This window comes from Lissotriton helveticus, chromosome 12 (genome assembly GCF_964261635.1).
Source record: "Lissotriton helveticus chromosome 12, aLisHel1.1, whole genome shotgun sequence".
Taxonomy (NCBI): Eukaryota; Metazoa; Chordata; class Amphibia; order Caudata; family Salamandridae; genus Lissotriton; species Lissotriton helveticus.
The window spans coordinates 105,918,999-105,942,433 of record NC_136073.1 but is presented as its reverse complement, the minus strand read 5'-3'; the positions used below and the strand labels follow the sequence as shown (position 1 = coordinate 105,942,433).

The 23,435-nt window shown below is 44.4% G+C and overlaps 1 protein-coding gene across 1 annotated transcript in view; it reads right to left on the bottom strand.

Moving 5' to 3' along the window:
• The window catches only part of CNTROB (centrobin, centriole duplication and spindle assembly protein), a 442,502-nt gene that overhangs the window by 404,205 nt on the left and 14,862 nt on the right, over window positions 1-23,435 (bottom strand). The window contains 1 exon segment of the mRNA XM_078668775.1: window positions 22,208-22,292. Coding sequence (XP_078524901.1) covers window positions 22,208-22,292 — 85 coding nt within the window.

Here is a 23,435-nt window from a genome sequence, read left to right as displayed (position 1 = left end):
AATTTCTGGACATGGTAGAAAAGAGAAGAGAAAGTTTCCAAAAGAATGCCAAAGACAAGAACCAGAAAATCCCTAAATGGGAAGAGTGTAGGGAGCACCTCAAATGGTGGAGCTAACGCTGCGATGCTTCTGGATTTCGAAAAGAAGGGGAAACTGTCTTAAAAGAGAGAAAACTAGTTATTATAACAATGTTTTCATTGGTTCCAGTGAGTGCGAACATAATTACAAGGTAATTGGAGGTTGGGGGTTCAAAGATGGGTCAGAGCCTCGGTTTCCTGGAATTTATTTTATATGTGGAAATAAGGCTTACCTCAAATTGCCCGGCCATTGGTACGGTAATTGTTATTTTGGTATTGTCTTCCCAAAGATATACCATGTGGGAAAAATCACTGGAAGCATTGAAAAAACTAATCAATTAGTACGCACTAAAAGAGAAAGTGCTGGTGAAATTGTAGGAGATATTTTTAGCGCAATGATACCTACAGTGGGAGTGGTTCTGAACACACATAGAATTTGCAAATTGTCAACAGTAGTGGATCGGTTATCTACTGACACTGCTGAAGGTTTCCTGATGATCAATACCGAAATGGTTGCGGTCAGATCAATGGTTTTACACAACAGACTTGCTCTTGACACTCTATTGGCAAAAGAGGGCGGAGTCTGCACAATGTTGAAAGCGCAACATTGTTGCACTTACATACCTGAGAAAAGTGTGGAAATCAAAAAGGTATGTGAGGAACATTACAAATTTGGAAAAGGAACTCAAACCATTGGAGGTTGACAGTCCCTGGAAGAGACTTACTGATGGTCTCTCCGCCGTAGGTCATTGGTCTCTCCGCCGTAGGTCATTGGTTTTCTAACTTAGGTAAAAGTCTTTTGATTAAAGTACTGATGCCAATTGCGGGAATAGGTTTAGTAATATTCATTATATTCATATGTTGCAAATGTCAAAAGCACCAAAAGAAATACACTGAAGAGAGGAGTGAAGAGGAAATTAATAATCAGATTTACAAAAGGGTGAAAAATTCTCACCCTAATAAAGAGACTAAAGAGAAGCTGAACCGAATGTTTGAGGAGATTGAACTGGGAAAAATGTGAAAAGTTGGCATCTGGTTCTATGAATTTGTGATATAAAATATCATTAAAGAGGGGATTGATGGAGCAAGGATACGCACGTACAGCGACTTTGCTTGGATCAAGAACCTCAAATAACGTTATTAAAATAATAAATCAATATGTTAGTGTCACTAATATTGCACATTTTACATTACACGGGGTGTCCCAGTAACGCTTGCTTATGTGTTTACTTATCCTAAAATGCTTGCCACTAATATGGCCGCTGCTTAGCGGGAATTTCATCTGCGCATGCGTCGGTCACACTCACGTGACGTACTCGCAGCTCTGGTGGGAATCTTTTGCGCTTGCGCACTAGCTATAAAATGGCCGCTTTGTGTTCACACATGTGAAGCTTGCACCGCAGCTTTTGCTATGCAGTTCGTTTTGCACTAATCTTAATGCTATAGTTAATATAAAGTAAGGGGAGTCATATAGGGATTCCTGGTATACAGTGTAATCATTTATTTTCTGTGTTCTCAATTGTTTTCCTTTACTTTTCATGTATTGTAATCCTTGGGCATGAGGGATGGGAATACTCCATATTGCTCTGCAACGCAACTCCGTGGCACTTACTAGAGGTACCTGTTGGACTAGTTGGCCCCTAGGTGACCTCTGATTGAAGAGGAATATATTCCCCCAACCTAAAACGCGCCACAGGGCATGTTTGCACACATGTCACCTCAAGCCCCACCCCCTACCTGCACCACTGTGCAAACATGCCCCGTAACACGTTCTAAGTTGGAGGATTAAGTCCCCTTGCATACTGGGGGCCAACTAGCCCACCAGGAACCTCCAGTATGCGCCAGGGGCTCCTTTGCAGAGAGGTGTAATGAGGCCACGCCCCTTTTTACACCTCTCTGCAACAGAGCCCCCTTACATGTACTGGAGGATGCGGGTGGGCTAGTTCGCACACCAGGGACCACCGTATGCGAGGGGAATTACTCCCCCCCCCCCTCTGAAAAAGCGCCAGGGGGTTGCTTTGCAGAACGGTGTAAAAAGGGGCGAGGCCTCCTTACACCTCTGCAACGCAGCCTCCTGTTGCTTTTTCAGAGGGGGAACTAAGTCCCCTTACATACTGGGGGTCCTTGGGGGCCAACTAGCCCACCAGGAACCTCCAAAATGCGCCAGAGGGCTGCGTTGCAGAGAGGTGTAATGAGGCCACGCCCCTTTACACCTCTGCAACGCAGCCCCCTGGCGCTTTGTCAGAGGGGGGACTAATTCCCCTTGCATACTGCTTAGCTGAAGCTCGCTGTTCTATTCGAATTTGTAAATTGGGAATTAAAAATAGGGGGGGGTCGCTTGTAATGTTTTTTGCTGCTCACATCTTTAAAAATTAATTTCTTGCACATAACCAATTTCAGTGGTTTTTAACACTGTTTTTATTCTGGGGAGCAAACCTTTATCACCATTGAATAGTACCTCACCTGGGGCTTGTATAACGGCGTTTTGAGCTCTTGTGGGACTCGTTTTGGTCGGGACGATCCCGCCGTGCCGAAAAAAACAGTGTCATAAGAGAGGAAGCGGAATAAACTTCCGTTTCCTCTTTATGACGTAAGAACGACGTGGCAAAGAAGATGAGGGGAAAACGAATTCCGTGGTAACGCATGCGTGGAAAAGGCATGCGTTGCAACGGAATTCGTGGTAACAACATATAACCGTTTTGGTCCCGGGCGGCCATTTTGACATTGCCATGCGCTGACCGAGGTCAGCGTTCTAGTCTTTGCACGATCACCGGCCCGGTTACCACTTAGAGCCATGGTATTGAAGCGAAGCGGTTTCAAGCAGCGGTCACGCCAATGTCGCGACGAAGCCGCGACAAAGGCAAGACTGTCTGCGACCGTCCGAGACCTACCGGGACCAGGGGCCAGAACTCATGCCCAATTTTCTCCCCTCCCTAATCCAAACCTTCAGTACTCGACAGATTACTTGCTCAGCTTGCAGGGAAGGAAGGGTGAGGAATGTAAGCTATTATGTCCACTAGCGGCCTACTCTCGGTGTAGTGGTTGCAGTTTTGGTTTTAATAATCCTAGCTTAAATAACACATACCGCACGCGGAACAAAACTTACAATATCTGGAGCATTAACTGCCGCTCTCTACCAAAACACGGGGAGGATGTGTTTAATCTGTTATAGTGAAGGACCTGATGCGATCTTTCTAACGGAAACGTGGTTGAATGATAGTTAAGGTCCTGATGTGGCAGGTGCCCTCCCTAATAATTACTCAATAAGGAGAAACAGAACTCATAGGAAGGGTGGTGGAATTGTGATTTATAACAAGAGCTATTCATGCAAATTTGAAGAGTTTCCCCTACTGGAGTGTGAAGCTGCCTTGTTTAAACTTATGCTTTCTCCCCAACTCACTCTATCTGGGGCCTTGATTTATTGTCCCCCAGGACCAGCTGGTGCCTCAGTTGTCAGATCGGCTGGCTCCTTGGCTACTTAAACTAGCCAATTTTACTGTTTTAGGAGATTTAAATCTTCACTTGGAGAACATTGATTGCCCAGCAAGCAGGGCCCTCATTGCTGACCTTTCTGCATTGAACCTTCCTCTTTGCAATGATGGCCCCATGCACAGAGCTGGTCACTTGCTGGACCCTATTTTTTCTAATCTGCTTGGCATTAAGTGTTCGCCTGCATTACCACTGAGTTGGTCTGACCACTATGCGGTTAAATTCCAATATAGTAGTCTGTCTACCCTGCCACCTCTGCTTCCTGAATTACCCGGTCGGTCTAGAAATGAGGAAAATTGGACACTGCTAAATTTAATCAAATTTTGTTAAACAATGCCCCTGCGCAGGATTCCATTTCTCTTGCCTCTTTGAATAGTATTTATAATTGGATTGCCTCTGCGGCCAATGCGTGCCTGCCATGGTCGGCTAAAAAAAAAAAAAAAAAAAAAAAAAAAATGGAACGACCATCGCCCTCCTGCCCCATGGTTTACGGAACAGTTAAAAAAAAAAAATTACATTAAAAGAAAAAAAAAAAAAAAAAAAAAAAAAAAAAAAAAAAAAAAAAAAAAAAAATCGAAAAAAGCAAGTGTAATTCGGTGGAAAGAAATTGGATAAGGAACTATGCTCCAGAGGCCAAACAGATTTACAAAGCCGCACTGAAAAAAATATCATGCATTGTGTAAAAAGGCACGTGCCGATTAGGTTTCATCATCCATTGCGGGGGCAAAAACTTGCTTGCGGACTTTGTTTTCCATGGTTAAAATGCTGGCAGGTGCTGGGACTGAACCAAGTCCGCCTGTTCTTGATGAACTTCAATGCGATTCCCTAGCCAAATTCTTCATAAAAAAAGTTGAGCAAATTTATCAGAAACTAGGGGGAATTAATGTGTCCACCCCAGCCCTCCAGAACACTGCCCGGATGTATTCTGGGTCAGAAGTCTTGCGGTTAAAACTGGAGCAGTGGGATCTATTGGATATGGGGTCCCTATTAAAAATGTTAATTAAATCAGGTTCTCCTTGTGATCTGCTCCCAGCCACAGTGCTTATCAGCAGGGGGGGGGGGCACACATGACCCTTCTAATCTGCAACTAGGCTTGCGCAGGATTGCAGCTTGGATGCAACTAAATTTGCTCAAGCTTAACAGGGAAAAGACGGTAGTACTCATTTTTGGGAAAGAGTCTGAACGTTGGGGCCCCCCCAACATTGGCCAGCTGAAATGGGACCTTTATCCACACCCTCCTCTCAGGCACGTAATCTAGGCTTTATCATTTACAATACATTGTCAATGAATCAGGCAGTTCAGACAGCAGCCACCTGTCACCATCTTAAAATGGCTAAAGAAAATTATCTGGATGCTCCCTGTAGACACCCAAAGAACAGTTGTCCAGGCTTTAATAATATCTCGCATGGACTATGGTAACATTCTCTTCCTGGGGTCCAACAGAGGTACTACGTAAGCTTCAGGTGGTGCAAAATTGTGCCGCTAGATTGCTCTGCAGCCTTCCAAGAATGTCCAACATGGGAAATGCCCTGAGAGAACTGCATTGGCTTAAGGTAGAACATCGCATAAAATTTAAAGCCTTATGCTAGATGTTCACAATAAAGATCGGCTCTGCCCCCAAATATTTACAAGATCTGGTTCATGAGTACCATCCGTCGCCTGCTTCGTTCGTCAACAGGAGAGCTGTTTGAAATCCCGAGGTTTAAACTGTCGAAAATGGGAGGCCGCTCCTTTTCTCTTCTTGAGCCAACCTTATGGAATTCCTTACCTGATGCGATGAGGAGGGAGAAGCTGTTTCCTGTCTTGCAGAAACAATTAAAAACCTGTTTTTTTTAACCTACATTGCTAATTCCGATATTCTCCTAGCTCCCGTTATGGCCTGCGCTGGGAAACCCTTGTTGGGTAGCTGTGCGCACTATAAAATAAAATAACATAACATCCCTGGGGGCCAACTAGCCCACCATTAACCTCCAGTGTGTGCCACGGGGTTGCGTTGCAGAGAGGTGTAATGAGGCCACGCCCCTTTTTACACCTCTCTGCAACGCAGCCCCCTGGCGCTTTTTCAGCAGGGGAATTAATTCCTCTTGCATACTGGGGGCCAACTAGCCCACCAGGAACCTCCAGTGTGCGCCAGGGGGCTGCGTTGCAGAGAGGTGTAAAAAGGGGCATGGCCTCTTTACACGTCTCTGCAAGACAGCCCCCTGGCCCATACTGGAGGTTCCTGGTGGGCTAGTTGGCCCCCAGGGACCTCCAGTATGCAAGGGTAATTACTTCCCCCTCTGCACATGCGCCAGGGGGCGCGTTTGCAGAGACGTGCAGGGAGGAGGCGTGTCCTCCTCCCGATCCAGTTTAAATAAAAATTTAAGGACCCCATCCCCCAGGGCCTGCCCCCAATTTTTTAAATTTTATCGGAAGGGGGCCATGGCCAACATAGATTTATTTTTTTTGTGGAGGGGGCTGCATGCCCCCCTTTTTAAAAAAATATTTTGGGAGGGGGGCCTCATGGCCCCCTCCCGTGGCCAATTCAAGCCCCGGGTACCCCATCCCCAACATGGCTAACTTCATTTTTAATACTGGAGGGGAGCCCCCCCTCCTATGCCCCCTTTAGGCCCCGGGGCCTTACTTTTTAAAAATACAATTTTTTTTGAGAGAGGGCCGCGTGGCCTCCCCTCCCGTGCCACTTCTGGCTCCAGGGACCCCATCCGCCGGGGCCTGGCCTCCTGCGGGAGCCAGCATTGCTTTTCTGTATGGGGAGCAGCTAACATGCTGCTCCCCATACACAAAAGCAATCGGCTTTGATTTTTGAAAGATCTCTTTCAAAAATCAAAGCAGTTTGCTGCGGTAGGGTGGGAGCAGAGTTGCTCCCGCCCTACCACAGCAAACAGCAGTGTCCCGGGAGTGGGCACCCCGGGACACTGAGGGGGTGGCGGTCCCCAGGGCCATCAAGGGCTCCAGGAGGGGGGCCACGCGGGCCCCCTCCCAACATGTACCAAGCCCCGGGGGGTGGTGGTCCCGGGGCTGGGGGGTCCGCCATGGACGGTCAGTCTTTGCATCATTACAGTCTTTGCCCCGGGGCGGGCGGTCACCGGGGCTGCGGGGGGGCCGTGTGCCCCCCACTAGCACAATAACGTTGCCCCCGGGGGTGGATGACCCCCCCCCACACTTTTTTAAATATGCCCCCAGGATTAGGTCCCCCGGGGGCTAATTTTAAGAAAAAGCTGACAGGGTTTTCTCACAGAGTTAGCGCACCGTATGCGGACCCCGCGATTTTGTAAAAAAATAAAAAATAAATTGGGGGCCTTTGGGTCCTTGTGGGACCCCCTGAGCAGGCCTAGGGGGTCAGGGTGTGTCTACCCTGCCCCCTTTATGTGTTTTGCGCATTTCTCTCTTTTCTTGTGCCTCGGTTCTATAGAGGCACAAGATGGCTGCCATCACTTCCTGGTTTGGAGTGTTGACAGCCAATTAGCATGCAGCTCGTGCTCGGGAAGGTACAGAGTACAGTAAGCTTACCGTAACACCTCCAATATATCCATATGATTTTACTTTTGATTTTCTCAGGAACTACTGAACGGATTTACACCATTTAACAAAAAGGCCCATCTGCGAATAGAACTCTACCTTTTTGACAAGTTTGGTGTAATTCCGTTCAGGCTGTAGTCCTGGCTAAAGGTCCTATGGGAAATTGCATGGGGAAACAAGTTTTGGGACCCCCTTTTTTCTCGGCCCCCACTTCCCGAATCACCCCCAAACTTTGAGGGAAGGAGCGGGCCATTTTCTTGGAGAAATTTGCAGAGATTTGTCCAACGGCGCCAAAGTTATTCCAAATAGAATGTTGCGGATTTCCTATGGAAACTAGGTTTTAACTATAACTACCTACTGGCGAACGCCAGTAGGGGGAGGGGGAGGGAAGGGACACACCCCCTACTGGCGGTTGGACCAAAGTTTCCAAAGGAAAAAGTTTGTTTTGCCAATAACTTTGGCACCACTCGACGAATCGCCACGAAATTCACAAAACGTCCCCGGTTTGGTTCAGCAGATGTGTTGAAAGCTTCAGGGTGATCTGTCAAGCGTGGGCAGAGGAAAAAAAGTGATCCAAAACGCGTTTTCACCCCCATGTTAAGTCTATGGGGATTTTTCGTTTTTTTAACACAACTACAGCCCGACCTGCTGAACGGAATCACACCAAATTTGGCAGAAAGCTAGAGGTTGACCCAAAAAGCGTGCTTTTTGTGATTTGGTATAAATTTGTTCAGAATTTTTCAAATATCTATCTTTAAAAAATAAAGATTCTGGGGACGCAAGTCCATGCAGTGGGCTCGCGAATCCTAATAAAATTTGATCGCTGCCAACACTTCAACCAGGAAGTATTGACAGCATATTGGGACTCTGCTTGAAGAGTCGCATCAGAAGGCAGCGGTGGCGTAGAGTCTCCAAGCAGTCCAAGTCAGGGGTCTCCACAGCCAAGGCCACAGCGACGAAGCTGCAATCCCTGGCAGGAAGGGGCTGCCCTCCAGCCTGGTGTACAGCTTCCTGAGGAGTTTGAGTGTAAGGAGCCCTTAGCCCAGGTCGTGACCAATGATGTGAGAACGTGACCCCTAGCGGCGTGCCTCTGGGCCCAGGACATCGAAGATGCCTTCGGGTCTCTGGCGCCAGGGAAAAAGGTTTGTAGTCAGTCTAGGCCATGTCAACTGGGGCCTCCAGTGTTCAGCTGGAGGAGGTCCCGGCGGCAGAAAATACAAGTGGGAGGAGTCGGCAGAGGACCTCAGAGCAGATAGACTATCCACGCAGCCCCAGCAGAGGAAGGAAGCACACCCACCGAAGAAATCGGCATAGCGGATGGGTGCGGCTAAGGAACACCTCAATTCGTCCCAGCATAGGGGTCTTCAGCCACTCCCCCCTCGGAAGGGGCATCATCAGTGGGTCTAGGGCACAGATGTCGAAGATGAGGAGGTGGCAGAGCGTGGATTAAGTGGGTCAGCCATCATCATCGTTAAACCACACATCTCTAGTTACGATGAAGCCATCATGTAGCTGGGGAACTCTAAATTAACAGTCTCCAGCACACATACTTAAAATGGCTTCCCAGTCGCAGCGCGGGAGGTGCGCGGCCACGCCCGGGCAAAGCCCGGGTCAAGGATGGGCCCGTCCGAGACCGTAAGAGGCCGGGCAGGGCCACCCTAACATTTTAGCCTTAAAGATAAAGGATTATTGATTGTGTTGGGGGGGCTAGTGTATGCGGGCCAAGGGTCCTCATGGTTATCAGTTGATCATCTGTTAACCATCTGCCATAGATTACTATAGATCTTTCTACCTAGGTGCATCAACACAATGAATAAAAGAAAATCCCTTACAGGACAGGGAGTGGTGGGGACTCTGGATGCGTGTTACGAGCAGAGTCGGCTCTCATCCATGAAAATCTCTTTAACAGAGCAAAGACTGTCCTTGGAACAAACCCCCCCCCCCCCACAACGGCAGCTTAACCTGATAAAGCCCTCAAACAAAATCGATTGCCAAGAGAGTATTTCCCCAACCGGGATAGCGAGTAGTCACATCACTGAAGTAAATGATAGTATTACGCCAAGGGTTGTATATGTTAAACCTAAAGTAAATACCAGGGGCCAGAAAAGTAAGATCGATCAGGGGAAAAGTGTTCCAACCCAATCTAGAAAAAGAAAGGGTCAGGGCCTGAATAGGCTTATACACCCAGCACCATAGAGAGGACGCAAAAGTAAAACCATGATGGAGGAGTTGGTGGAGGGGCATTCCTCCGCAACTAGTCCCGTCAATATAGCGTCTGCTATAAGTCCCCCAATTCCCATACAGGGCACTGGAAATACAGAGTTCTGGGCAAAAATTGGTGGGCTGGTCACAACCTTATTAGAACCCCACTTCAAAAACTAATACGAATTGAAACGAGTATTGAAAAACTCAAACGGATGCAGTAGCCCCTGTTGAGCCCGTCGGGTCCGCACAATAGCCAGCCCCAAGTGACTAACCCATGCCTTTGCCATTGTATTACAAAGAACATTCAAACAATTGGGGGAAGATAGGCCCTTGTCCACACAAATAGGACCCCCAGGTCTTGGCCCTGCGACAGCACCTCAAATAGGACAGTTGGATCCCCAGTCCACGAGCCATAACAAGGCAGGTAGGCCCAATGCTCATCACAAGTCACAGGTCCCAAGTACTATTCAAGAAAGATGAATAAATATCCAAAATGATTCCTTACCGAGCAGGTACAGATATGAAAGCAGAAGGAAAGCACCAAAGAAAACTGCCAAATATAAAGCATCATAGTCAGGAGGAGATTTATCTGATACAAACATCTTACACCAGAAGCAATCCCCTATACAGTTGTGTTGGCCAACGTTCCCATGTAGCCCGATGGCACTAGGGAACATTGGTCATATCTAAAAAATAAAGCACTGTCATTGCTAAGCTCGAGGTCCGGACTATCCGCCCCACTCTTCACAGAATTTAAAATAGTTAGACAGGTGGGTTGGATAGGCAGATCTAGAAAGCTGCTAGAGGGAGATTGTGTGGTGCTCTCTTTTGGGTCACCAAACCTGGTTCAAACATTACTTGATAGGATGGGAAACTGGACAGTTGAGCAAACAAAGATCCATATTTTACCATTGGAGTTCTTTTATAAGCCATCTAGCTACAAGCAGACGCTACAAGGGATGGACAGTGGTGGGGGTGGAATCAATCCAGATATATTATTCCAGTGAACAACCACTATATGGCCCTTAGTTCTTTGGAGGACAATGACTGACGGGAAATACCCAATGATGAGTCACTGGATAGAAGAGTCGTTATAAGAGCCCCACAACAACCTGAATTACTGAGGCTGGGTATGGCCTAGCCATAAGGCCAACAGATCTGGTAAAACCAAGCCGTTGATTATGGACCAGATACTTCCCCTATCCCCCACCCCGCTGGCATCCCAAAGCCGCAAGGAATAGCAGAGGCTGGGGGAGCTAGAAGGGATTAAAGGAATGAGATACTGGGAGAACCTTCTCTCTACAATAATGTAGAGTTATTGCCGGAGATTCACAATGCCCAACAGTTGGCGAACCCACTATTAACAATTACAGAAGTAAACCAGCCCATAGCTAGGAACGGCCACTGGCCTTTGGACCATCTGGGGGACCTAGTATCTGGATTGCTACACATTTGGGCTATACATCGAAGCAGGTAGGGACGTCATCAAGAGACATCCTCCGTGTTATTTTGAGTAATCCCTTCAGGACCAGGTTAGTGCTTATTGATGTCTACTCACTGCCAGTAGGGTATGGTCAAGAGTCTCTAACCCTTGACAAGCATCATCATTTTTATCTACATTTGTTGACAATGACTAAGTGATCCTGGAAGGCAATTTTAATTGTCAGTACGAACCACTGAAGGACCTGGAGGCAGGTGACCCAAATGAGGAGGACCTACACTGGGCTATTCCAATGGTCAATGCTTCGACAATCCAGGCATGGACACCATTAGTCGTACAGATGAACACCCTTGCCTTGAACTATTCACTCAGGGCGTGTAATGGGCGCTCTAAATCTGATAGTCCGGCTAATTTTACCTACAACAGGCCGGGCTGCCCTTCGATCATATACTACATTATGGTGAATACCAAATCCTGGCACCGGATGGTTGATTTTAAGATTGCCCCCAGATATGACAGTGATCATAATGCCCTGATTTTAGAATTACTCGCCATATACTGGGGATGTCCCCAAGGGCCAATCTTTGAAAATATCAGGACCTACCCAAACTAGTTGTAGGAGGAAAATAAGATGGGGTACCCTATGCGAATCCCGAGACTGATTATCTTCGCTTTTTCAAATAATTATGCCATATCTGGAGGTTGCAAACCAATTGAGTGAGTATGGAGAATCTATTTGTTCACCCTGTGAAATTGCAGAAAATCACCAAGACCTAGTGGCAGCCTTGCCGGATATTTTTTCCTATATAGTACAAACAAATGCCAGTGCACCCAAGACATCCCTGGTATAATGGCAAATGCCGAAAGACTAAGAAAACCTTGCCTTTAGCTATAAAATCTAATAAGCTGGCATATAAGCATAATAGGCTACTTCATAAACATGCAATTAAGCAAGCTAAAAAAAAGACTGGGAAGCAGAAAAGTGGGTGAGCCCGAGACATGTTTTAAATAGTAGGGACATGAGGACCTTTTGGAAATTAATAAGTAGATTCAAAAGAGGATAAAAAGGCATTTGAACCCAATTTAGGTGCAGAGGTCTGGAGGGTTCACTTTCAGTCACTTTATTCTAAGGTGGAGGGCGTTCCTGGGCAAGTCGCAACTGATTGTCCCCAGTCACACCCAGTCTGTCTGGAAACCCCTGCAATCTCTCTAAAAGATGTAACGGCTGCAATTGTTTGAGAAATACCTGCAAAGGCTCCGGGCTTAGATAAGATCCATGGAGATCTTTATTGCACTGAACCTAGCATTTGGGCCTCGTATCTTTGAGCGTATTCAACGCTATTCTTCAGGGAATGGAGATCCCCATAACATCGCTAGGGGCGGAAATCATCCCGATTTTCAAGAAGGGTTCACCCCTCCATCCTGCGAATTATCGGCCCATTAGCCTTATCGATGTATTTATTTATTTATTCAAAGTTTTATATAGCGCGAACAAGATCCTTACAGATATCAGAGCGCTTCACAATGACAGGGTAGGGGCAGTAGGAGTGAGCAGAGATAATGGAAGCAGAATAATAGTCACTGACATGGTATGATAATAATAACATACATAAAACATATCAATATACAAACAGGTAAACAAGTAATATAAGACGGCACCAGTCATTGATCCCACTACAGAGGTGTTCAGGTACACCTTGGGTGTGTGGATGGCTTATACCAATGACTTAGTGTAGAGAGAACACTGAGTGGGGGCATCGGGAGAGTGAATCAGTAACCCAAAGTGTATCAAATATTGGTCGGTATTAAGAGAGTAGCGTAATAATGTCCCCCATCAAGTAGAAGTATAGTGCCAAAGGACCAGGTGAACAGAGATACAGAGCAATGCAGAGTCTCTGATCCAACACCTATAAGGTTCAGGAGATCTTGGCCAGAAGGATGGTTTTCACCTCTTTCTTGAAGAGTGCAGTGGAGGAGATAAGCCTGGTTTCAGGAGGGAGTGCATTCCAGATCCTGGGTGCCATTCCTGAGAAGGAGCGCTTGTATGTTTTCTCTTTCAGGAATCTACGAGGTTTCAGGAGTAGATTTTTTGTACTTCTATTGGATCTCGAACCTCCTGATATAGACAACTTTTGAGCGAGGTAGTTGGGTGCATTGTGGTGCACAGCCGCGTGTGTCAGAACTGCAATTTTTAGCTGTATTCTAGCTTCAAAAGGCAGCCATTTTAGAGACTTTAAGTCTGGGGATATATGCGAGTGTTTTCTTGAGCCAGTAATGAGTCTCGCGGCAGCGTTCAGGGAGGCTCTTAAGGGTGCTGTTGTGGATAGCGGGAGTCCGCTGAGGGCCACAATTCCGTAGTCTATTCGAGGGATGACTAGAGCTTGTACAGCAGTTTGGAAGTCTTCGGCAGGGAGGAAAGGTTTAATTTTCCTCAGTGTGTTGATTTGGAAATTAGCTCCTTTTGTGGCTTTGCTAACGTGCTGCTGCATGTTGAGCTTGGCGTAGAGTGTGATGCCTAGGGATTTCGCCGAATCCACGATGGTAGGTTGGACATTGAGTGCTGTTAGATTATTGAGCCAGGTTTGGGTGGTGGAAATTTTCGCCGGGGGGGAGATAAGTAGGAACTCAGTTTTCAGAGCATTTAGTTTGAGGTGATTATCGGCCAGCCAAGATTGAGTGTTAATAAGTGTGGAGTTCAGATGTTTGATATCTTCCGGGAACTGTAGCTTTAGGTAAAGTTGTGTGTCGTCAGCGTACACATGGAATTGGACATTGGAAGCTTGGAGCAAGGTGGCGAGCGCTTCCATGACTAGGTTGAACAGTGTGGGGGAGAGGGAGGATCCTTGTGGGACACCTAGATCTGCAGGCACAGGTGTAGATAGCACATTGTCGATCTTGAACTTCTGAGACCGGTTGTGAAGGAAGGACGAAAACCATTTGAGAACAGTTCCCGATAGACCCATTCTAGTGCTTAGCAGCTCCAGCAGGTTCTCATGTTTGACCGTGTCAAATGCTGAAGAGAGGTCAAGAATGATGAGGAGGCAGGACTCATTGCGATCATGAATTTGGAGGGCGTCATTAATTATGTGTGTCATAGCTGTTTCCGTGCTATGTTTCGCTCGGAAGCCTGATTGATGAGGGTTGAGGAGGTTAAATTGATCAATGTGTTTTGTTAGTTGGAGTTGGACACATTTCTCCAGCAGTTTGGCCAGGGTGGGGATGTTGGTGATGGGTCGGTAATTGTTTAGGTCAGACGGATCAGCTGTAGGTTTCTTGAGTATAAGCGTGATGTAGCACAAAAAATCTTTGCTCAAGTGCTTCTGGACTGATTACAGAACTGGATGGAGGAGTTTCACATTCTCAGGCCTTATCAGGACGGTTTTAGAACAAAAACGTCCACAATTGATCAAGTTCTCAGGTTGCAATTACCGCACTGGAAAACAGTAATTCTGGAGGCTGGCAGCCTCTCTACATAATCTTTGTGGACTTAATCGGCCTTTGTTTGGAAATCAATCCCAAGAAATCAAAATATATATGGTGTTGAACGCAGGGCACTCAAAACGACCCAATCAACAAGTGCCTGGGGAATTTCTGGAGAAAGTCCCTGTACGTGAATATCTGGGATTATCCCTCAAGAAAAGGGAGTGGGGTGACCAAATTAAGAAGGCTGGTCTTAAGATGGCACGATCAGGGGGGGGGGGGGGGTCTAGCGAAACAGCAGAGGAAGTTTGAACACCAGATGCTGGGGTTGGAAATATAAGGCGCAAGCCAGAGGGGTTGCCCTATATGGAGCTGAATTATGGGGACATGGACCATCTGAACAACTTGCCAAGATCGAAAATTAATTTTAGACAACCGTTGGGACTTCCCTATAGTACCCTGCTAATTCCGCTCCGAATGGATCTTGGTCAGCCCAATGGCACTGGAGGTTGCGCTTGGACCCCTGCTTTACTGGCGCCGCTTATAGAGCACCCCAGAATTATCTATGTATAAGGAGGAATTGAGGGAGGTGGCAAACTCAGTGGAGCAAGTAAAATACCTTGGCTCACCTATATCAAGAATCCTTTCTTAACCATTGAAATGGGAGATCTTTGAGATAGCCCGGAAGAAAGATCTCTGAACAACAAGGAAGGCCATGATAAAAAAAGATTAAGGATCACAATTACAATTATCAAGGGGCCCCAGGACAAGCACACTTACATCATTCTTTTTAGAATGAAAACCGCAATACACCTTAGAATCTACAATAGATGATATGCCGCCCTCTTTTACAAAAAAAACCTTTATCTGCAGTTTAGGTATGGTGTACTTCCTTTATGTTCTGTTACTTATAAGTGGAGGGGGGGGTAGTTCCTCAAAAGATTGTCCGTCTTGTAAAAACTGTATGGAGACTGACCTACATGTGCTGTTTTTTTGTCCTACCTACAAGGCAATAAGGAATCGTTGGTTACGACAGCTATGTAGGAACCTTGAAACTTCACATTGCTCACATGCTTATAGGATCCTAAAATATGATAGCAGTATGCCAATTGTATATTCAGTTTCCAGTTATCTGTTCTGTGGGGTGCACGCCGTGCAGTTGTAAAGAAAGATAAAGTCTAAATCTCCCACTCTATGCCTTGAAGATGATTCGGGACTCCGTATTTTAACAGTTTTTTATTCACATGATTTTGTATTATATGCTCGAGATACTTAGTGCTTATCAGGATATTCAATACATTTTTTAATATTCTATTGTTCCCATATTTCAATGCGTATGAAAAACATACTGAAAAATCGGTATTGATTGTACTGAATTTTTAAAAAAATTAGTTGTGCTTTTATGGCCTTGTGAGGCCGAAATAAAGTATCTCTTGACTAATGCAAAGTGCATTGTACGGCAATTAAAAACATACATTCTAAAATCCTTTTCTTTTGTAGTACATGAACACCGCTGAGTAAGTTTAACAAGGCACATAGAACTGAGAAAATAAAGTGCAGTGTGGGACAGTAACATTTTGCTGACAGGGTTCTGTGCATACAATGTTCATTTTCACACGCTGGGAAGTAACCAATGGTCGATGCTTGCATCTAGGATTGACATGCAAGGTCAGATGTGCTGATGAACGCTCGGAGTAGCACTCATTGTGAAAGTGTTTTTTACTAGAATTCAATCAACTTCTTAGGCACGCTTAATATCCTGTAAAATAATTCAGCATCATGCATTATGGGAAATAATTCACAGTGAACAGCACATTTCTGTGAAATCTAAGCTGCAAAACCACTGGCAAATAGTCAAGAAGGCTTACCCATGATACCGACAATTAATAGTGTATTGGAATTACATGTATATAGTGCTTACTGTCAGCATGAAGGTGTTGAAGCACTTTATGCCAGGCAACACGCTGCTCTGGAACCCAAAGTTTGACCAGTCTTATTGGGATTGGTCAAACCATTTGACGCTTACACTCCAATTTCATTCTCGTAGATTACATGATTTGGAGTTGGATGTGATTATTTTCTGGTGGCGGGGGAAGAGTATGGTCTCGCTCCCCTCACTGAACAATGGTAATCAAGAGTACACAAAAAAAAAGTTCATCTGTACACATGGTTTAGGACATGACATTTTTTCATGCAAGTTTTTTAACGAGACGGTATTTAACCAAAAGCAGAATGTCGTGTTACATTTGCTCAACGAGGTAAAGTCATTTTGAAAAGGCCTCATGAATGTTAGGAGAGCCATTTCCTTGTTTAAAGTCATTGTATTCTGTAAGCAGCAAACCGTGTTTGCCTGACGTAAATTTCACAGTACAGTGGTACTAAACTGGAGTAAGAATGTTGCACTGTAGTAATAAATGCACTCCTTTGTGTTCATTAGTGTAGTTTCCATTAAAACAAAAGAAGGAACGTTATTTGTAACTAGTGTACTAAAACATTCACTCCATTACGACTAGAGTGCAAAGGTCAAATTATTATTATCAAAGTAATTAACCTGGGAAAACGATGATTATCTTAAGGAATCCACTCTAAAATCATTCGACATAAACAGTTGGTCCTTACACATAAAGTTTGGTTATGGTTATTCTGTTTTACAACATGAATTGAACCTTGTTATATACACTTTTGCACATGGAAAAACATGGTGCAAACAATACATGCAGATCTGTAGAAATAAGCTATTCTGTAGAAATAAGCTATTTGCTACTACTGAGGGAGAGGAGAAGCACCATGAGTAACTCGAACCCTTGCCTTTCGTGAGTCAAGGTCCTTCACCACACTTACAAATGGTAATAAATAGTATGAGACTGAACATACATATACATTATATATACATATATATTACCTACTGGCGGTCGCCAGTAGGTATATATAGTTAGGATTTTTTCCCTATGGGTTTTTTGAAAATTCTATGTCTAATAACTTTGGCGTTTGTGGACGGAATTGGCTGAAATTTTGAGGAAAATGGCACATTTTGTTTCTGAGCAGCCCCTGAAAATTTGGGGGGGGTTTCGTCAAGGGGGGGCCGAGAAAAAAGGGGGGTCCAAAAACGTGTTTTTAACATTGAATTTTCCATAGGGCGGTTAGCCTCACTTTTAGCCCGAACGGCTGAATAGATTTGCACGAAACTTGGCAAAATTGTAGGGACTGGTAGCCCGATGTGCCTTTTGTAGGTCTCAATATATGTGCTCCAGTGGATTTTGAGAAATTAACGTTTAAAAAAAGATATATATCTGTAACAGCGGACCGGGCAGCGGCGCAGGACGCGTACTTTTCGCGCAACGGAGCTTTGTGAAGCGAAGCTGATTGGTTCTCTGGCGTCTGTCAACATTCCAAAAAGTCCGTAGCGGCCGCCATCTTGTCTCTCGGTAGGATCGAGAGACAAGAGGAGGCCAAAACAAAGGGGCAAATAACCATAAGGGGGCATAGTAGATCCTCCCTGACCCCCTAGGTTTAATGTGGAGGCTTTAAAAGGGCCCCGCGGGGCAAAAAAAAAAAAATTTTTTTTTGTTTTTTTGCGTGGGTAGCGCCCGGTCCGGGAACCGGGAAGCTTTCTGGGCAGCGTACTGCAATGAAAAATGAATGATAGACTTTTCAAATACTGTATGTTAATTGATTGTTGGTTTTGTTGATTATTTTTTTTAATTTTTTAAGGATTGTTTATTGTGTTTCATAATTTATTAAACTTTCTAACGCGGCGCGTCATATGACGCATTACGCGACAACGCAGGTCCAGAATATAGTCAAAATGTCTCCACCAACCAGCGGACGGCACACAACCCCTTTCAGCAGGCTAAATAGTTCTGTTAAATGACAACAGAAGGGACAGGCAACAAGAACCATCAGTCAAAGAGGGGAGGGCAAGTTCTTCTCTACCGGGTCACGTTGGAGCGCTACCGGAACTGATCGAATTGGTAGTCTACAGTGTTTCTGGATGTTTCAGACTGAAGCTGGCGTTAGCATGAGAGCACCACCATTTCGTAGCTCCGTCGTGGCCATTCCACGAGCAATCATGCTAGGCGCTCCCCACCAGAAGCCTGCGGGAGTCGGGGGCCCCCAAGACTTTTGTAGAATCTTCAAGGATGAGGGGACGCTTTCGAGAATGGAGCCCAAGCTCTAGCAGACAAGCGTCCGAGTTCCAAGGTGTCGCAGGCCCATTTTAGTGGACCACGCCCAAATCTGAAGAGATGGCCGCCATTTTGAGAGTCCTGTGGCAGCCGCCTATCGCTGCACCGCAAGAGCGGGAGCAACTCAAGTACATGGTGAGCGAGACGCTGTAGTCGAAAGAGCGGGCGGTAAACAGCTGAATAGCGGAAGAGGCACAGTGTAGCAAAAGCGGGCTGAATGGCAAATGAAACGGAAAAGGGGTGCCCCACTACAGCGTGTCTTTAGGTGAAACGGATTGTGGGACAAGGTGAAGACTGGAAGAGTCACCAAAAGGAAAAAAGTTCCGCTTGACCCCGGGAGCCGGCCACCTATGTCGGGGGCGATCTCAGGCCACACCAGGGCAACACGACTTGGGGAGGGGGCCGGAGCCAAGCGCCCCCTCAGAGTCCGCGACATGACACCGTCCCTCGGGGGCCTCCGTCAAGCGGTTCAGGGTGGCACCGCATCACAACAGCCCCCACTTACTTTAAGAATAGTGAAGATGAAGCAATTGCAAATAGGCTTCAGACAATGTTACAAGCACTCCTCAAAACTTTGAACTTTCAGAGTGCATGAGTTGGGACAGCGAGGGGTGATTTGGTTTCTCGGACTGTTTTTCTGGTCTCTCACCACTGGCATACTTTAACGTTTTCTTGTTTCTAGGACATTAATAGGTTTTATCATTACGTTATGTTATCGTTTCTTTGTTTGTTGTTTAATAAAAGTTCATGTTCATCAGTGGCCTACTGATTTTCGTTTTCCTATTTTTTTCTTTCCAGGTTGTTTCATGGTAAAGTTTCTGTTAACAGGATACAGTGATCACTTCGTTATTATTGCATATGTCCTTTTCACTAGGGGTGCTCTCTGGTCGGGCCAGATGACTTATCTCTAGTAAATGGTCCGGGTGAAAAAGGTGCATCAATCAGTGGGGAGTAGATAGGCATGACAGATTACAACGGGGGAGAAAGGTCCGCATTACGTACCCTTTCACTACTTGCAAAGATTTTCCTACGTTTATTTGCAAACAGGGAATACCTCCAAAAAGAACTAATTCCCAAACAGTCAATGTTCGGACAATCAATCAATCAATGAGGAATGAAATAGGTACGACGTGTTAAAGGCTTGCGTTACCTACCCTTCACTATCTGCAAAGGGAGAGAGAATATTCCTATTCTTCCTCGTTTGCAGGTAGAGAAGATCCTTAAGAGAATTAACTTCGAACAATTCAATGCTCGATTGAAACAATCAACAAGGGGTACTGTGAACACAAATGAACGCCGCTTATGTACATACGCATTGCTATTTTCAACAGGTTGTTCCTAATGTTTCTATTTTAGCGAGGTCAAAAAGAGATCCCATTAGTGGCCTACTGATTTTGCTCGATTCCTTTTGTTTTTTTACACGATTTTTCGCTATCTGCAAAGACTAAACAGAGTATTGCGACTCTGTGCTTGTTTGTAAATAGAGAATGAACCAAAGAGAACAATCAATCAAATGGAGAGAGAAGCAGGCACGACGTATTACAAAGGGGGCAAAGGGCTGCGTTAACTACCCTTCACTATCTGCAAAGAGAGAGTACTCCTAATAGAAATGAGGGGTGGGGGGCAGTATTCAAAGCAGATCAGTGTGCATAAACACGAAAATGTTTTTACTTACCACGTACTTGACATTCGACAGCTTATGATATTTGCTATTAAAAAACCATTGAAATTCACTGAAAAAACCATAGGTTATAGACCATATATAGTTGGAATTAGCATTTACAAAACCTTGAAAATTCACTGAAAAAACCATAGGTTATACACCATATATAGTTAGGAATTAGCATTTAAAAAACCTTATTTTACTCACACAAAACCATTGAAATTCCATATATAGTTAGTTGCACTAACTATATATCGCGCACCCGCAATCCACTGCTGATCATGTCACATATTACATCATTCATGACATGGTCAGTGACATCACTGATGACATCACTGATGACATCTCAAATGACATCACTGATGACATCTCATTTGACATCATTCTTGTGCTAATACGATAAACCTCTTCAGACTCTAATATAACCTTAGATACACTCAGTGTAAACAGACACTCACACACTGCCACTCATCCATGGAGTTACTCACACACCCAGTCAGTCATGCAAAGAAACAATCTCATCTCCATTTCTTCAACTATACAGTTAAACACACCTTACTTATTGAAACATATACTAACACATATTTACTCTCTTATACAATCCCTGATACAAGTTCACAATGATCGATACAACCACTCACTCATTCAGTGGCTCTCATGCACAGTTATTTATATATGCCAACTCTCACATGTACTGTGTTTTACATATGTACTTACTATGACATGTAGCATTGAGATATCCATTCACTCATCAATACACTCATGCACACAGTCAACTGCCCATGTAGCTGTTTCCACATGCACTCTTGAACTCATACACCTAGTGAATCAACTGCTCACACATCTATGCATAGAGTCACACACCTTCCAGCCACCCCCACACAAACTCAATCTCCCATAGAAATACTTGGGCAACCAATTAATAACACATATAGCCTCTCGTATAGCTAATGATCAACACATGCAGCAGTTTACAGAACAACAGACATAATGATGCACAAATTAAGACAGTTTAGTCACTAACCCATGCATTCAGTGAGACACATTTAATCACTCACTCATACAGTCAGTCATGCACCTACTAAATCCTTCATCCAGACACTTATACATCCACTCAAGACATATTTTAACTTTACAGAAAAATACAGTCACTGGATGTTGTCATCAGTGATGTCATCAGTGATGTCAGTGATGTCATTTGAGATGTCATCAGTGATGTCATCAGTGATGTCACTGACCATGTCATGAATGATGTAATATGTGACATGATCAGCAGTGGATTGCGGGTGCGCGATATATAGTTAGTGCAACTAACTATATATGGAATTTCAATGGTTTTGTGCGAGTAAAATAAGGTTTTTTAAATGCTAATTCCTAACTATATATGGTGTATAACCTATGGTTTTTTCAGTGAAATATATATATATATATATATATATATATATATATATATATATATATATATATATATATATATATATATATATATATATATATACACACACACACAAACACACATATCATGGTTTCCTTTAACAGAAATTACATGAAATATATGGAAACTTTATAAATAAGAGTTGTCCTCACACTAGAGGAAAAGTACGCATAAGTGCAGTGAGTGCTATTCAGTGTTGAAGCTCAGTCGATTCCTGGTGGAGAACCGGTTTTATAGAAAGTATGGCTTTGTACTGGCACAGCAATTGGTACCGGGTTCAGGATTGCCAGGGAGATTCCGCACTACACTGAATGAGCAGGGGATTTGATCCAATTGAAAACGAATAGGAGTCTTCCAGTTCATGAGATGGGTTTATAAAAAAGAGCAGTCTAACTTTGCATTTTTTAGGAGATTGAAGAGTCTCAAAGTAAAACCTTTAGTAACTAAGACCCTCCTGGAAGACACAATCAAGGCTAGGGAAGATTGGTTCACTTTAGTCTCTTTGCTTCTGGACACATTAGGAGAAAGGAAATAGGTTGAGATAGTGGGAGGAAGAACAAGAATAAAAACCTTTAAGGAACTTCATTAGTCTGTGCCATGCAAGTTGTGCCATAAATGATTACACTTCTGCAATACAGCTTTGTGGTTCCTAACCCTGTGAGAAGTAATCTTCAACCTCCCACATTAACGTGGCGCCTAACGAGTAGGTCTAGCAAATGTACCCCATATTTAACAATCCTTAAAACACGTCCCTTTGTTACAGAGGTCACTCACGTTAGAAGGTTGGCGGTGCTGTCACTTGTGAAAGAAAGATCCTCTTCCTTCTCCCCCAGACCAACAACCATGAACGAAGAGTCACCTGAAGAAAGAGAAGCACATGTCCAAAATAGTACCATGACCTGGTGCCTCGCAAACACCAACAGTCTTACCCTCCCCATACCTAAGAACCTATGGGACCAGAACAGGTTTAAGTGTCCCAGAAGTTCGGCAGAAAGGTCATTAATATTACCCCCTCACACCACACACAAAAAAAAAAAATAATAATACAAAAAACTCTGGCTACAGGCTATAAGAGATATAGATATATACACATACACAAACACACATATTTACATATATACATATGCAAACTGCAAACATGTTGGGGCTTTTTTCACATGAACACTTTGTTTCTCAAAATCAACTACAGACCTGCATTCGATGGAGGAGTTTTTATAAAGTGCTCTCTTTTGTGCTATCACACAGTTGGCCCAACGTGTTTCGGTCCATCTAGAACTCCGATTAGGGATCACTGCAAGAGTACTACAAAGTCAACTGAACCCAGACCGCAAATATATAGATCTCCAAACACAATTGAGTCTCGTTGCGCCCCCAAATAATTCACAGGTCTCCTCGTAGCGTATTCGAAATACGGTTTTAAACCGGTAATCAAGGAGACACCGATCTCTGAAACGCGTTGGGGAACATATTGATTCGTGTTGAATAAAAAAATTAAAAAATGAATTTCCAATACACTATAAGGAGACTTGTGGATTTTTTTGTGGAACGCGACGAGACACCAAATTGCGTTTAGATATTTTTTGCCACCATTTCCCGAACCACTTGTCACTGCAGCGAGCGGCCAGGGGAGTGTGTGAAAATGGAGAGTATATATAACAAAGCAGTGAGGCAAAACGAGTTTGTTAGAGGGGCAGTAATAAAAGCCACTTTGGAATCGGAAACCTGTGTGCTTTCCTTTCGACATTGAAGGGATGTTGGACTTTTTGGGATAGATAGATAATATATATATATCCAAGAAAGAAGTGACTCAAACAGATATATTCACCAAAGAACAAAAATATATTTCCACTACAACGTTTCAGCTTCCGCCTTCCTCAGGTAGTTTCAAGATGGTAAGCTCAGTGGCTGCACAGATGACACAGCTGAATTTTCAAAAAGCATCATGAGTGAAGATTCCATTTGGAATGTGGAATCAATGCAGTCCTGAGAGTTCTTGAGATAT